The sequence below is a fragment of the Salvelinus sp. IW2-2015 genome, linkage group LG15 (assembly GCF_002910315.2).
Source record: "Salvelinus sp. IW2-2015 linkage group LG15, ASM291031v2, whole genome shotgun sequence".
NCBI classification, from domain to species: domain Eukaryota; kingdom Metazoa; phylum Chordata; class Actinopteri; order Salmoniformes; family Salmonidae; genus Salvelinus; species Salvelinus sp. IW2-2015.
Genome location: NC_036855.1, coordinates 4861978 through 4875395, shown reverse-complemented (window position 1 = coordinate 4875395; position 13418 = coordinate 4861978). Strand labels below are relative to the sequence as shown.

General features: G+C 45.4%; 1 protein-coding gene across 1 annotated transcript in view; it reads left to right on the top strand.

Moving 5' to 3' along the window:
* LOC111973948 (ras and EF-hand domain-containing protein-like) overlaps positions 1-13418 on the top strand; it is a 72491-nt gene that overhangs the window by 40669 nt on the left and 18404 nt on the right. Inside the window, exon 14 of the mRNA XM_070446863.1 lies at positions 12938-13057. Coding sequence (XP_070302964.1) covers positions 12938-13057 — 120 coding nt within the window. The remainder of the gene's footprint in view (positions 1-12937; positions 13058-13418) is intronic.

The window sequence follows — 13418 nt, the reverse complement described above, 5'->3', positions numbered from 1 at the left end:
TGCGTCAAATAATAAGCACTTACAGCGGCCTGAAGGGGGTGTGATGGGTCATTAAAGCGCGAATACCATGATGCGATTGGTCGATATCGCGTTTGGTCAGAAGAGTGGTACCGATCCTGGTCTTTAAGTGTGCCTGAATTCAAATAAATCCACAGAGTGTCCACAGCAACAGCCCATCAACCTCCTCCATCCATGCTTCACGGGTGGGACCACCACATGCGAGTCATCTGTTTCTTCACTTTCGGTCTCAACAAAGCACCGGCTCGGTTGGAATCCAAGATCTCAAATTTGAACTCATACGAACAGGTTAAGGACACGACTTATTCCAACACGGTCCTTATGGTCAAGTTTGCTCGTGTTTCTTGCCAAGATAACCACCGAGCGACGAAGTGATGTTGTCCTTAGAGTAGTGGTTTCTTTGCAGCAATTATGACCAGTGATAAGGGCCTGATTCACATCAGCTCGTCCTGCTAGACCAGTTTGATGCTGGGTGATGGTCTTTATTGAACACTGTGCAGCATTTCATTTAGGGCTGCAATTTAGGTGCAGTCTACTCTGATGAACTCTCATTTGCGCCAGCGTACTCGTTCCTCCCCCTCTTCTCTCTTCCCTCGTTCTTTCCGTTTCCTGTGGAGTTCCTCATGAGAGCCAGTTTCAACATAGCGCTTGATGTTTTTGCGTGAACTTTGAAGAAACTTTCAAAGTTCTTGAAAATGTTCCGCATTGACTGACCATCATGTCTTTAGTAATGATGGGCTGTCGTTTCTATCTTTGCTTATTTGAACTGTTCTTACCATAATTTGGACTTTAGTCTTTTCCAAATAGGGCTATCTTCTGTATAATCACCCCTACTTTCTCATAACACAAGCTTATTGGCTCAAACGCATTAAGAAGGAAAGAAATTCCCAAATGGACTTTTTAACAAGGCACACCTGTTACATTTGAATGCATTCCAGGTGATACTCATGAAGCCCTGGTTAATGAGATACCAGAGTGATGCAAAGCTGGTATCTCAAGCCTAAGACTGGATATTTGGAAGAATTCTATCGATTATAAAATAATGTATTTGACTTTCGTTTAACACTTTTTTGGTACTACATGACTATCATGATGTGTTATTACTAGTGTTCGATGTCTCATACAACGTTATGCTCTTACAGAAATGTAGAAATAGTAACAAATCAAGAAACGCCTCTTGAATAAGTAGTGTGTCCAAACCTTGACTGAGTACTGTACGTTACACACGTGTGTTGGATTGATTTGTTAGTGGTGTCGAGAGATTGATGTTTTGATACCACTTTATCATTTGTTTGTAGTCTTGAATCATTTGACGCTATTTCAGTGGATAACGCTATGTGTCGCAGCAATTGCTTGTGTTTGCATGTTTGCGTGTAGAGTTTAGTTGTTCGTTTTGATGCACAATTTGACTAAATGGAACTATTTTATATCCCACGCTAGTATTATTATTTGTTCTGCAGTTATACACAGATATATGGCCAATCACATCATATTAGGAATACGGCGTTTCCGTATACTGGTTGTTAACATAGTGAAGAGGTCTTCTACATGCTCAACTTGCTATCGTAGCTACCGCGATGCCTTACCCACTGACATACCTTCGCAACCTTTGCGCATAGTCTCATGCCAATGTGTTGTTTCACAGCTCGTCGTGAGACCGAGCCTACAAACATTGATCGTACCACAATGAATAGCTACACACTACTTGGACAAACACGTAGCTCGGGGCCATTAGAGTGCAATAAACAGTTAGTACACTTGATAACTACCTGTTGCGGTGCACGAGGAAAAATACTTCACCTTGATTCATAATACATAAGGATACACTATAAAGACGTGGTGAATGTGGTTCGTGTCCATTGTTGGGGTTTACTGTTGTTGTAAGACCCTTGCTGTCCCATATCAATGCTGTCAGGACTGATGTCCCAGATCGACTCCCGCATCACTAGCTCGGTGAATAGGGAGAATAGTGCAGTGACACTGACTACACTCGAGAGCCAGGTCTTCGTGCAGCTGACGCGGGACTCACCTGTGTCTCCACCAGCTCGGAGATAGAAAATCCTTGGCCGCTATGGTGGAGGACCCTCGCTCACCGTCTCAACATCTTAGCACTTATTACTAACAGTCAACGGCGCCAACGTTTGTGTTCGGTGTTGAGCTCCGTTGGCAGGGGAAACTCCAAATCTATGTGACATTTTTTGGTCATGTTGGTCCCTAAAGAGTAATTTTATATCCCGAGAGCGATTCTATGAGCATTGCTTCTATCTTGTACCGCTAGAACCTGGTTTCCCCACTTCGCGGATGTCCTCTCAAGTAACACACTTGGTACCTCCGCACAATCTCATGTACTCCAACGCGTACCGCCGCCCACAATGTGACCCCCAAGACCAGTACCCCTCCACACGGTACCTCCCAACCGGTACCCCCAACCGTACTCCACACAGGTACGCCCAACGGGTTACCTCCAACGGTACTCCAAACAGTACCCGCATCCAATACAGTACCTCATCCAACTCTTAACGCCCCAACTTACGGTAACGCCCAACAGTCTGACCCCCCCTACACCGGGTACGCCACCCAGTTACCTTCCAACTGGTTACCCCCAACAAGTTTTACCTTCCACGGTACCCCGGTACCTCCAACCGGTATCCCCCACGGTACGTCCAATCTGTACCCCCACAGTACCTCCAACGGTACCCCCAACAGGTACCTGCCACACGCGTGTACCTACCGAACGGTTACCTACTAACCAGATACCACCCAAACCAGGTGACCTCCAAACAGTACCCCAACTGGTTACCCCAACTCCACCGGTACCCCCAACAGTACTTCCCAGCTCAGCTATGTAACCTCCACAACAGATTACCACCCAACAGTACCCCCACGTAAGTACTCATCTCCAGTGTGATGCACCGCGTAGGTGACACCGCTGCAAACTCCACAACTCATAGTGTATTCAAGCTGTCGTCACTCTACTCATCTCACAACAGTACCCGCCCAACGTGGTACCTCCACTCAACTCGGGGTACCCCAACAGTACCTCCAAGCGTTCACCACATTGGTTATGTAAGCCTGGACAAAACACAACCTGATTGCAACGTTGGGCCTCACAATAACATGAGTTGCTGTTACCCCGAGGACTGGCTGTTTGGAAAACACAGTTTCTAGGGCAACTAGAAGTCAACCTTTGGGTATAAGCTACCTTGTAGTCACATCTGGCGGTAAAATCCATCTGCTATAATGACCAAAATGTAAATGTAACTAGGGGTTGGAGTCGCACGTGCCCTACAATAAGTATCTTAGGATATAGGTGACCAGTAATCCTTGCCGGCCACTAATCAGGTCGACATGGATGCTGGGCAGACTCGTCGGTCGCTTTATTATGTATCAAATTACTTATGTATTAACCTACTAGCACACCAACTCAGCACCCATGCATTACCCCACAAGGACATGCGCACCAGGAGGTCTTTCACAGATCCCCAAGTCCACAACAGACTACTGGGAGGCACAGAGTACTAATATGGCCATGACTAAAGGTAACTGATTGCAAGCAGTAGGAATCAGATTTTTTTTTGTAAGGATCAAAAATACATCCTTATGGAACAGCATGGGAATAGTGAATGGAGACACCACACACAGGCGACCAGCACGGCTCACACGCGACTCTACACACACGTACACATGGATTTTGTATTTTGGTATTTGTGGTAGTAGTAGTAGTGGCTGATGGCACACACTTAATTGTTGCTGGACCCCAGGAGAGTAGCTGCTGCTTTGCGGAAACCTAATGGGGATCCTTAATAAATACAAATATATACAAACTTCGGCCTGATTGAGAGGTCATGTCTAGATAGGATCGCAGTCTTGTTCAAATTTTATGTCAAAAGTTGATTTATTATTTTATAATTTAGCATCTTTTTTCTTGGTTTTTTTTTTTTTTTTTTTTTTTTGTTCATTTTTCACTTATGTCTTTATATGTTTACCGAGAAAAGGAGGAGGCCCTCTTTTCCTGTGTCTTAAAATAATATAATAATTAGATAATAAATAAACCCAATGCCCCAGGGCAGTGTTTAGAGACATGTGCCCTGTCCAGTTCAGTGCATCTTGTTCAGTAGTGCACGTTACAACGGGTGTCTGACGTGTTCTGGTGGTTCACTTAAAGGACTTACTCCATGGCACTTATCGTAATTAAAGAGAGGTTAGGGGTTTGTTAACCCTTGGTGTCCTGGCTACAGCCCAGGCCCTCATCGATGGTCATACATATTCATCCCCAGCTGATCCAATTTGGTTCATCCATTCCCAACTTCTCTCCCCTGTAACTCATTCCCCAGGTCCGATTGCTGTTAAGATTGAGAATGTGTTCCTCTCAGTCAACTTATCCTGGTTATAAAATACATTGAAAAAAATAAAGAAACGGGTTCAAGTATCCACTGTGCATCAGTCATTGTAACTTCCTGAAACAAAAAAAGACACAATGAACCTTCGATTCACTTCCTGGACTCGACATGGAGTTGACACCGAACTTTAACGCGACTACACACAGAAAAATAGGGACTGGGCTGCGTTTTATTGCAAGACATCTCAAATACAGCTACTATGTCATTCCGATTCTCATTTCATCAGAAACATCTGTGGTGTGTTTGAACCTCTCTTCCCCTCTTTTGATTGCGTCAGGCTACTCCACCAGCCAGGGCCGCCAGTACATTAAACCATCTCAGAGTATGGAGTGTGCTGATCTACAGTAGGCCTAGGAATCAGTTTAGTCCCGTTTACTGTTCATAATTGTAGTAAGAATATCCAATTGACCTGCTATCCTATGGTAATCAGACGGCTCCTGCTGCTAATTTAATAGAGACATTGCGCAAGTAAACAACGACTCATTCAATCTAGACTGTGTAGATTGGTGGAGAAAGCAGAGAATGAACCGGCAGGAAGGACAGAGGAACCAAAAAAGAACGTATGTGTATAGGCGGAAGCAGATATTTGTTGTTCTGTAGGGGTCAATCAACATGAATCATATTCAATCTTGGAAAGAGAGAGAGAGAGGCCCCCGGAGAGAAGGGAGAGAGAGAGAGAGCGTCCAAAAAGACAGGCAGTGCAGTTTAATAAGGAGCGACGACATAGAGAGTTAAGAGCTGCAGGAGAGAAAAGAGGAACACGAGGACAGGCCTGCAGGATTAAGCTAGGAGCACCCACCCTGTGACCTGCCCTCACACAGAGAGGAGCCCACCCCAACCAGCCATGACCTCTCCCAAGCGCCATGCCTGCTGCACACCTACCCCCCCAGCCACAGACAGCCTCCGCACTGACAGCAGCATGGCACAGAACAAGGCCCCCCCTCTACCCCAGAAGAAACACTGTCTGACATTGCCCTGTTGGCGGACTCAAGATGGGAAGTTTGGTTCAGGAGAATAAACTTTCCCTAACACAAGAAGGAGAAGCTGTGGTACGCCCAACACGGCAGCTAGGGCTCATGAGCTGCTTGATAAGCCCAGCTCCGGGTCCCCAAGGCAATAATTCTATACACACCGTGACAGCACGAACTGCGTTGTACTCGCGGGAGAGTAGGGTGGCTCTATATAGGGGAGTGATTGGTGAGAAGGCCTCGCTCAATCTTCCCCAACTCCGAGGTCGCTGGATTTAGGTGTCCAACCCTTCTTACAGAGGAAGGACTGGTCCACACCCTGCCACAACACAAAGAATAAAACCGCAGTCTCTCATGGGACTGGCCCTGCGCACCCAATGTACACTGGCCCCACCATCCCACCGTCAATCTGGACTGTCTCTGATGACTCATGTTCACCTGTACAGCGGAGACAGTCCCCAACCTTGCAGAGACTCTCAAGGACATTGCTTGTAACCTGCAGCCCCAATTCTCCACCCCAGGACAGCGGAGCGTTGTCTCTCGCAGATCCAGAAGACAGACACCACTCGGGCTGGCCAAGCATCCTTGGACCCCCCCATCCATTGGCCACAGCACCACCAACCTCAACGCCCACTACAGCAGCGCAACATAAGACGCACCAGGCAGCTTCAGGACCGGCAAAAGACGAGGCCTACCCACACCCCTCCCTCCACCACAGACCCACACCTTGGAGGGATCCACTCAGCCCTGCAGGCAGAGCTAGTGCATAGTCTGCGAGACGGTGTGACTGCCAGCCCGTCCACCAACACAAATGAGTGACATTAAAACACATTCTGAGTCTAATAAATTGCTTCAGAGTGCAGCTAACAGACACATCTCAACATCACTGTTCAGAGGAGACTACGTCATCGGTCCTTATGGTCGAATTGCTGGCAAGAACCACTATATAGAGGACACTAAGAGAAGAACGAGACTTGCTTGGGCAAGTAAACCACGAGCAATGGACATCTAGATTGATGGAAACCCTGTCCTTTTGATTCTGATGAGTCCAAATTGTGTATGATTTTTGGTTCCAAACAGCATGCCTTTGTGAGACGCACGAGTAGTTGCCTCTCTAAGTAGAACGATTATCTCGCACTGTGTTGATTCCCCGTTGAAGCATGAAGAGGAGGTGAGGTGTGAGGGTGCTCAAATGGCTGTGGGTGACACTGTCATGATTTATTTCGGAATTTTAATGGCACCACTTAACCAGCATGGTTTACCACAGCATTCTGCAGCGATAGCGCCATCCTTGCCCATTAGTTTGCGCTTAATGGGACTATCCATTTGGTCTTTTTCAACAGGGTACAATGACCCAACACACCTCCAGGCTGTGTGACGCGGCTTTTTGACCAAGAAGCAGAGAGTGATGGCGTGCTCGGCAGTCAGCTATGAATCCTGGCAACTCCCCACCACATCACCCGACCTTCACCCAATTGGAGATTTGGTTTGGGATGAGTTGGGACCTCAGAGTGAAGGAAAAGCCGCCATAACAAGATGCCCCAGCATATGTGGGAATGATTTGGAACGGTTGGAAAAGCATTCCTCAATGAAGCACCTGATTGAGAGAATGCAGAAGTGCTGCAAAGCTGTCAATCAAGGCAAAGGTGTTGGCTACTCTTTGAAGAATTATAACAAATATTTTTATTTGTTTACACTTTTTGGTGTGTTCTTAATCATGTCCATATGTGTTTCAATTTCATGTTGTTGATGTCTTCACTATTATTCTACAAGTAGAAATTAGTTCAAAATAAAGACAAACCTGGATTATGAGTGATTGTGGTTCAATCTTTGGAACTGGTACTGCTGTATCTGTTGATTCTAGAAGATACATAACTCTAATTAAATGCCCCCTCATGAGTGGCTCTGTCTAAGTCCGACGCATCATACTGTCACATCTAACTCAGGAGTTAACCCAATTTTAGTGCGTGTTTTGTATCCAATGTTGTGGAATGAAGTAAATGTAAAATAACAGTATATAGCCTCATAACATGGTTCAAAACATCAATTTGATATCAATGATGGTCGTCCTTGCATTCCATGTTCTGTTATTATATCTGTGGAGAGTCGTTATATTTTTCTACCAGACTCCATCCCTTTTTTTTGTGTAAACCAAAAACAGAGGCGGTTGTCCACGCGACTGTTTGTATTATTGTTTCATGGTAGGACTATATCCTTTATAAAATACAGCATGCATATTTATTCCGAACCGATATCAAAGTGTCACCAACAAAAAGGTAAACAATAAGGCCATAGCAAATGGCATTCTATATTCTTCACATGTAAAAAAATAGCCATTCTCAGTTTAGATTGCTTCAACAGGCCATGCCATTCCATAGAGTCACAACACTTTAATATTTCTCCAAATCAAGGAGCCAAGCAGTCCTCCATGGACACCAACAGAGTTAGTGGCGGCTAATGAATCCTTAGTTTTGGTGTTATGTTTTAGGTGTAACCATTTTGAGGACTAAAAGTCATACTTCCACTATTCCAAGTCCTATTCTGAAGACTCCAAGGGGTAGCTTGTAACATTTATTGGATATGACGGGAATTTCTATAGACTTTGGTTTTTAAATGTAAAGATCTTAATATTAATCGTGGAGTATTATATGATACAGTATTATTATGTACAGTAGTAGAAGGCCGGATGAGGTCAGAGAAGGCCTACATATGACCCACTCAATTAGCACAGTAACGAGTTTAACAATCATAGGATATGGGGCCAGCTATGAAACGTGATTAGACAGTTAGGTGAGTGCTACAGTAGATGTCATTCGAATTAGGAGTAAGATAGCTAGTGTGTGTCGTGTGCTTGTAGGCCTCTTACAGGGACATGTGATGTAAAAGTAAGCGGAATGTATCAGATACGTTACTGAGTGTTGGGGCAAGGCAGCATAAAAGGTACAATGGTAGCTGGATTACAATTGTGGGACAGGGAGCAGTAATAAGATATACATTTCGCTAGAGAGGGTAGAGCTGGCCAAGGCGGGCTACTTGTGATTTATGATTGAGTGCCTTGATGTGCTGGGGGTGGCGAGAGAGAAATCGCGAGTCCACAGCAGGAGTGGTAGCGTGAAGAGAGAAATCATGATGGGTCACCTGTGGAATGGTGGCAGGGCCATCCACACAACTGCCTGTGTTTCATGTGACACGGAGATGACAGTGAGCCAACCATAATACTCCAATTGCCAACGCTTTAATCAGATTAGGCGATAGATCGACACTCCCCTGGGACGAGATAGGGGATATAGTGTGGGTGGCCTCAGTACGAAGTGTTTGTTTGTATGTGTTGGTGTGATTAGTACATGTAGTGTGTGCTATATGTGATCTGACATTCGTACCCACTCAAATCTGAACGGGTGAGCCAAATTATATCTAGCCGCTGGCCGTGTAGTAACGAATATCAAGTGTGGGTTGTGCGTCTTTGAGGATCCTGGCACGATCTATAATGTTAGCGATATGTGCAGAAAATAATATGGATCATCTGCTGCATTGATGGGTTTGAGTGAATACCTTCAAATATGCATGAGTAATCATATTATAAGAACATCCTGATTAGTGGTATGAGAGTATTATAGCAGACTAGATTTATGGTTTTTCTTTGCCAGATAAACACCCTACATTATCTTCATATTCGCCAATTGCAACACAACAGCTCTTTAGAAGTACAACATATCTCTCTTTATGTCATTACGAGATATACCTATTTGATTGTGCGACTCGTTACACTCTCAGGTATTGTGGGCTAAAAAGACATGAAAAAAATAAGAAAATTGTTGAGACCTATTTGGAGTCAATCTATAGGGGCCACTGATGTGCTACTTTAGTACCATTTTTATGTCGCACATTTGCAATGGCAAAAAATCTCATTGCAACATTCGGGTGCCTCAGTACCCAGATGTGGTACGTTTCTAAGAAAAGTATTTAACAAAAGAAACAAGATGGCTATCTTATTTCCATTGGATTATACCCTTTTGGCGATTTCTAAGTCTGGCCTGTTTTTGAAGGTTTAATGTAGCCTAGTTTGGCATGTTATGTGATGAGTAGACATGATTTATTTGCTTTTTGGGCATTGGTATCCTGGCTTCAGGTTCATATGCCAGGCTTACTGATGGGACTAGCAGGAGTCTTCATGGATCTCTGCTTTACGGTACCACGCTCACGGTCTGTGTGAGGGTGAACCATCCAGGCTTGCATGCGCCTCTTGAATGTGGTGTCTTTTGGCCCCCTTGCTGTGTGTGTGTGAGTGCATTGTTGGGATTATGTGGAGTAGGTGCGTCTTGTTTGAGTGTGTGACACCTGTTTTAAAACAAAGGTCTGGACAGAATAAATGCAGAGCCTAGAGACCAGTGGCTAATGGGAAGCTCTCGGCTGTCATGGAGCGTAGTGTGTCTCAGAATGTTTTTATGATTCAATGCCCTTTCTGCTGATACCTAACACTGGATACGCCGAAACAACCATTTCCATCAAATGCTATCTTATCGTTAACGCTTTGTGTCAAGTTACATCCTTGGCAGACCCACATAGCTGAAGGATGGGCGCTGGGATGCTTAGCGCCGTTTTACGGGGCCTTCTGACCATTCTCTATTTTTACCGTGATTCTTACATATTCTTTTTGTATTTTTTTTCTTTGGGATGATATGTGTGTGTGTTCTTTTCCACCATTGTTTTGCTTATGACGAAAAAACAATTTCTGGGGACAGCAGAACAGCGATCCCTTCACCTCAATCTGAACGAAGGCTTCTACTTCAATTGAGTCTTCGGCACAGGACACACTGACCCACCTCGGACCACCCCTTAATTCCTCGACACTCGAGAGGATAAAGGACGGTTTTGCAATGCTAGCGAGGTCGCCTGAGCGGGCACAGTGATGAACGGACTACGGCGACACGTGGCCACATCATGCCCGCGTAGAACAAAACTGGCATTCGAGTTTCTGGGTCGAGGACTACTTCCGTGACATCTCGCGGTGATCTCATTAAGAACGTTTATTTATAGCATTTCGGAGTCATGGGCTGGACAAGGAACACGGAATCATTTTAGCAGGTATTAGGCTGGATCCTCTCTCTGCATCGCAGGGACAGCAACCTCGCATGTTCCGGGTACAGCATACCAGATGGATCGCGTTGGCTCCTCCAATTGGTCTTTCCTTTGTTCAACGCGAAGACTGGATATGTATCAAGATCAGCCTGAGCTAAAGTGCTAGAGTTGGGTGTCGCTTTTCACTAAGGTAGTGGGTACACTAATCAGAAAACGTATAAGAATCGCCTCTAACATCCTCTTGAAATGACAAAGGCGCAAAGGAGCTGTCAGTACGGCGGTGCTAGATCGAATTCCTACTTACACCAGCTCTGACACTCGGATGGAGTATGGCAGGGCTTGCAAGCATAATCACGGATTACAAAGGGAAACCATTCAAGAGCTGATCGCAGTGACATCAAGCCTTACCAGACTCTGAGCGTGAAATGATTTCTCATTCTCTCTTTTAGAGAGTGGGTCAACATCTGAAACATGGAATGAGTCCAGCACCAGCTCGTTCCGGATGATGCTGTAGTGATCAGGCCTCCCTCCAGAAAGCCGGATGTAAGACCTTTTAAACAGTTGCATTACCAAGGCCGGATTACCAGGATGGGTACTCAGGGAGCATGTAGTAATCGTCACTGACAATTTTGCAACGCTCTCCGCCTTGGGCCCTCTACCCAGTCTGTAAACCTTACCATGGTTGCAAGCAAGAACTCACACAATAGTCCTGTATGCCCAAGAACGCCAAAGTAGCCTGGCTAATAACGTATCGCCCCGATTGTAGCCTTTGCACATACCTGGTGGAAGCATGAAAATGCTTTGAAAGGGCTCTGGCATGGCTTCAATATCAACACCACTCATCCAGAACCCAGTGTAGGCAACACACTCAATACGCATTCCGCCCAGAATGCATGATCTCACAAGAAGGTGACGGCATATCTCATACTTGCACTCGCACACTGCCCTTTCCCACCTGGACAAAAGGAAACAGCTGATGTGATCACTGTTCATAGACTACAGGCTTTCACAGTTCAACACCATAGTCCCCTTCATGCTTCATCATAAGCTTAAATAGTCCCCCTGGGGACTCTAACACTGCGTCCTCTGCAACTGGTCTCGTGACTTCCTGACGGCTCGACTCCCCTACTGGCTTGGTGAAAGTACGGCAACATAGCTCAGCCGCCACGCCTGATCCCTCAACACAGGGGCCTCTCAGGGGTGCTGCTTAGTCCCGCCTGTGCTCCCTGTTCGCCCACGATGTGCGAATGCTCACTATTTGAGCCACGCACTCCTCGACGCTCATCACTGCATAGTGTTGTGACATGACGTGGTGGGCCTGATCACCAACGGACGATGAGACAAGCCTATAGGAAAGGAGGTCAGAGACCCTGGGCAGGTGTTGGCTGCCAGGACAACAAAACATCTCCTTCACATGTGGCAAGACAAAATTGAGGTATCGTGGACTACAGGAAACTATTAGGGGCTGATAGGTGGAGCGGTGATTTCTCTAACAGCTTAACGCTTCTCTCAATGTCCACATCGCCTAAGGACCTACATGGTCCAACACGACCACACACTCAGTCATTGGAAGGAATGACAACAACCTCTTTCCACCTCATGAGGCTTGACGTGAATGACTCATGTGGCTCATTAGGGCCCTCATCAGCCCGAATCTCGTATGTTCTAGCAGTCGTTGCACCATTTTAGAGCCTCTTGACTGTGCTTGGCATAATAACTAATTCCGCCTTGTCGGTGCTGTAATCAAGGCAAAGACTGGCTACTTTGAAGAATCTCATATATAAAATATATTTTGATTTGTTTAACACTTTTTTTGGTTACTACATGATTCCATATGTGTTATTTCATAGTGTTGATGTCTTCACTATTATTCTACAATGTAGAAAATAGTAAAAATCAAGAAAACCCCTTGAATAAGTAGGTGTGTCCAAACCWTTGACTGGTACTGTACGTMCACAYGTGTGTTGGATTGATTGTTAGTGGTGTCAAGAGATTGATGTTTGATCCACTTTCATTGTTGTAGCTCTTGAATCATTTGACTGTATTTCAGTTGATAACGCTATGTGTGCAGTTGCTGTGTTGCATGTTTGCGGTGTAGAGTTGTGTTGTCTGTGATGACAATATATGCATCTAAAATGGMACACTATTCCCTATATTGTGCATTATACACAATATATGCAACACAATATTAGGAAGGTGTTTCTAATGTGAGGTTTACTCACTGTATGTAGCCACGCGAGCTACACTGATATCGCAACTTTGCATAATTATGCATTTTTCCAGCCTCGCAAGCCACATTGATCTTACATGAATATACGCTACTTGGAAAAACACGTATAGGCCCTAGTCAAAAACAGTACACTATAAATACTGGGGGGAAAAAATACCTTGATCAAAACAAAGTAGTGCACTATAAAGGGAATGGTGTGCCATTTGGAACTGTTGTTTTACCTGCTGTCCATATCTGTTCAGGACGTGTCCCAGGACGACATCCCCATCATGCTGGTGGGGAATAAGAGTGACCTGAGAGAGCAGGCTCTGCAGGACGGGATCACCTGTGTCTCCACCAGCTACGGAGAGAAACTGGCCATGGTGAGACCGCTCAACCTCAACATCTTAGCACTTTTACTTAACATAAGGGCCAAGTTGTGTTACCCGTGGCAAGGAAACTCCAAACCCTAGTTACATTTTGGTCATTTGGAAGATAGTTTTATCCAGAGCGACTTATAGATGCTTCTACTTGTACCCTGCGGGGTACGATTCGGTACTGTAACACGCGCTTGGACGGTATCCACAGTACGTTGAAAGGGGAGTACTGTTGGGGTGCTCCATGCTCGGCTGGTACCCGCAGAGTAGCTTATATGCTAAACAGGACGCGGTATTCCTGGAGCAGTGATGCACCAAAAGGCCGTTTTACTTGGGACTGGAGTGGGGAAGACAGTTCTAGGGTACG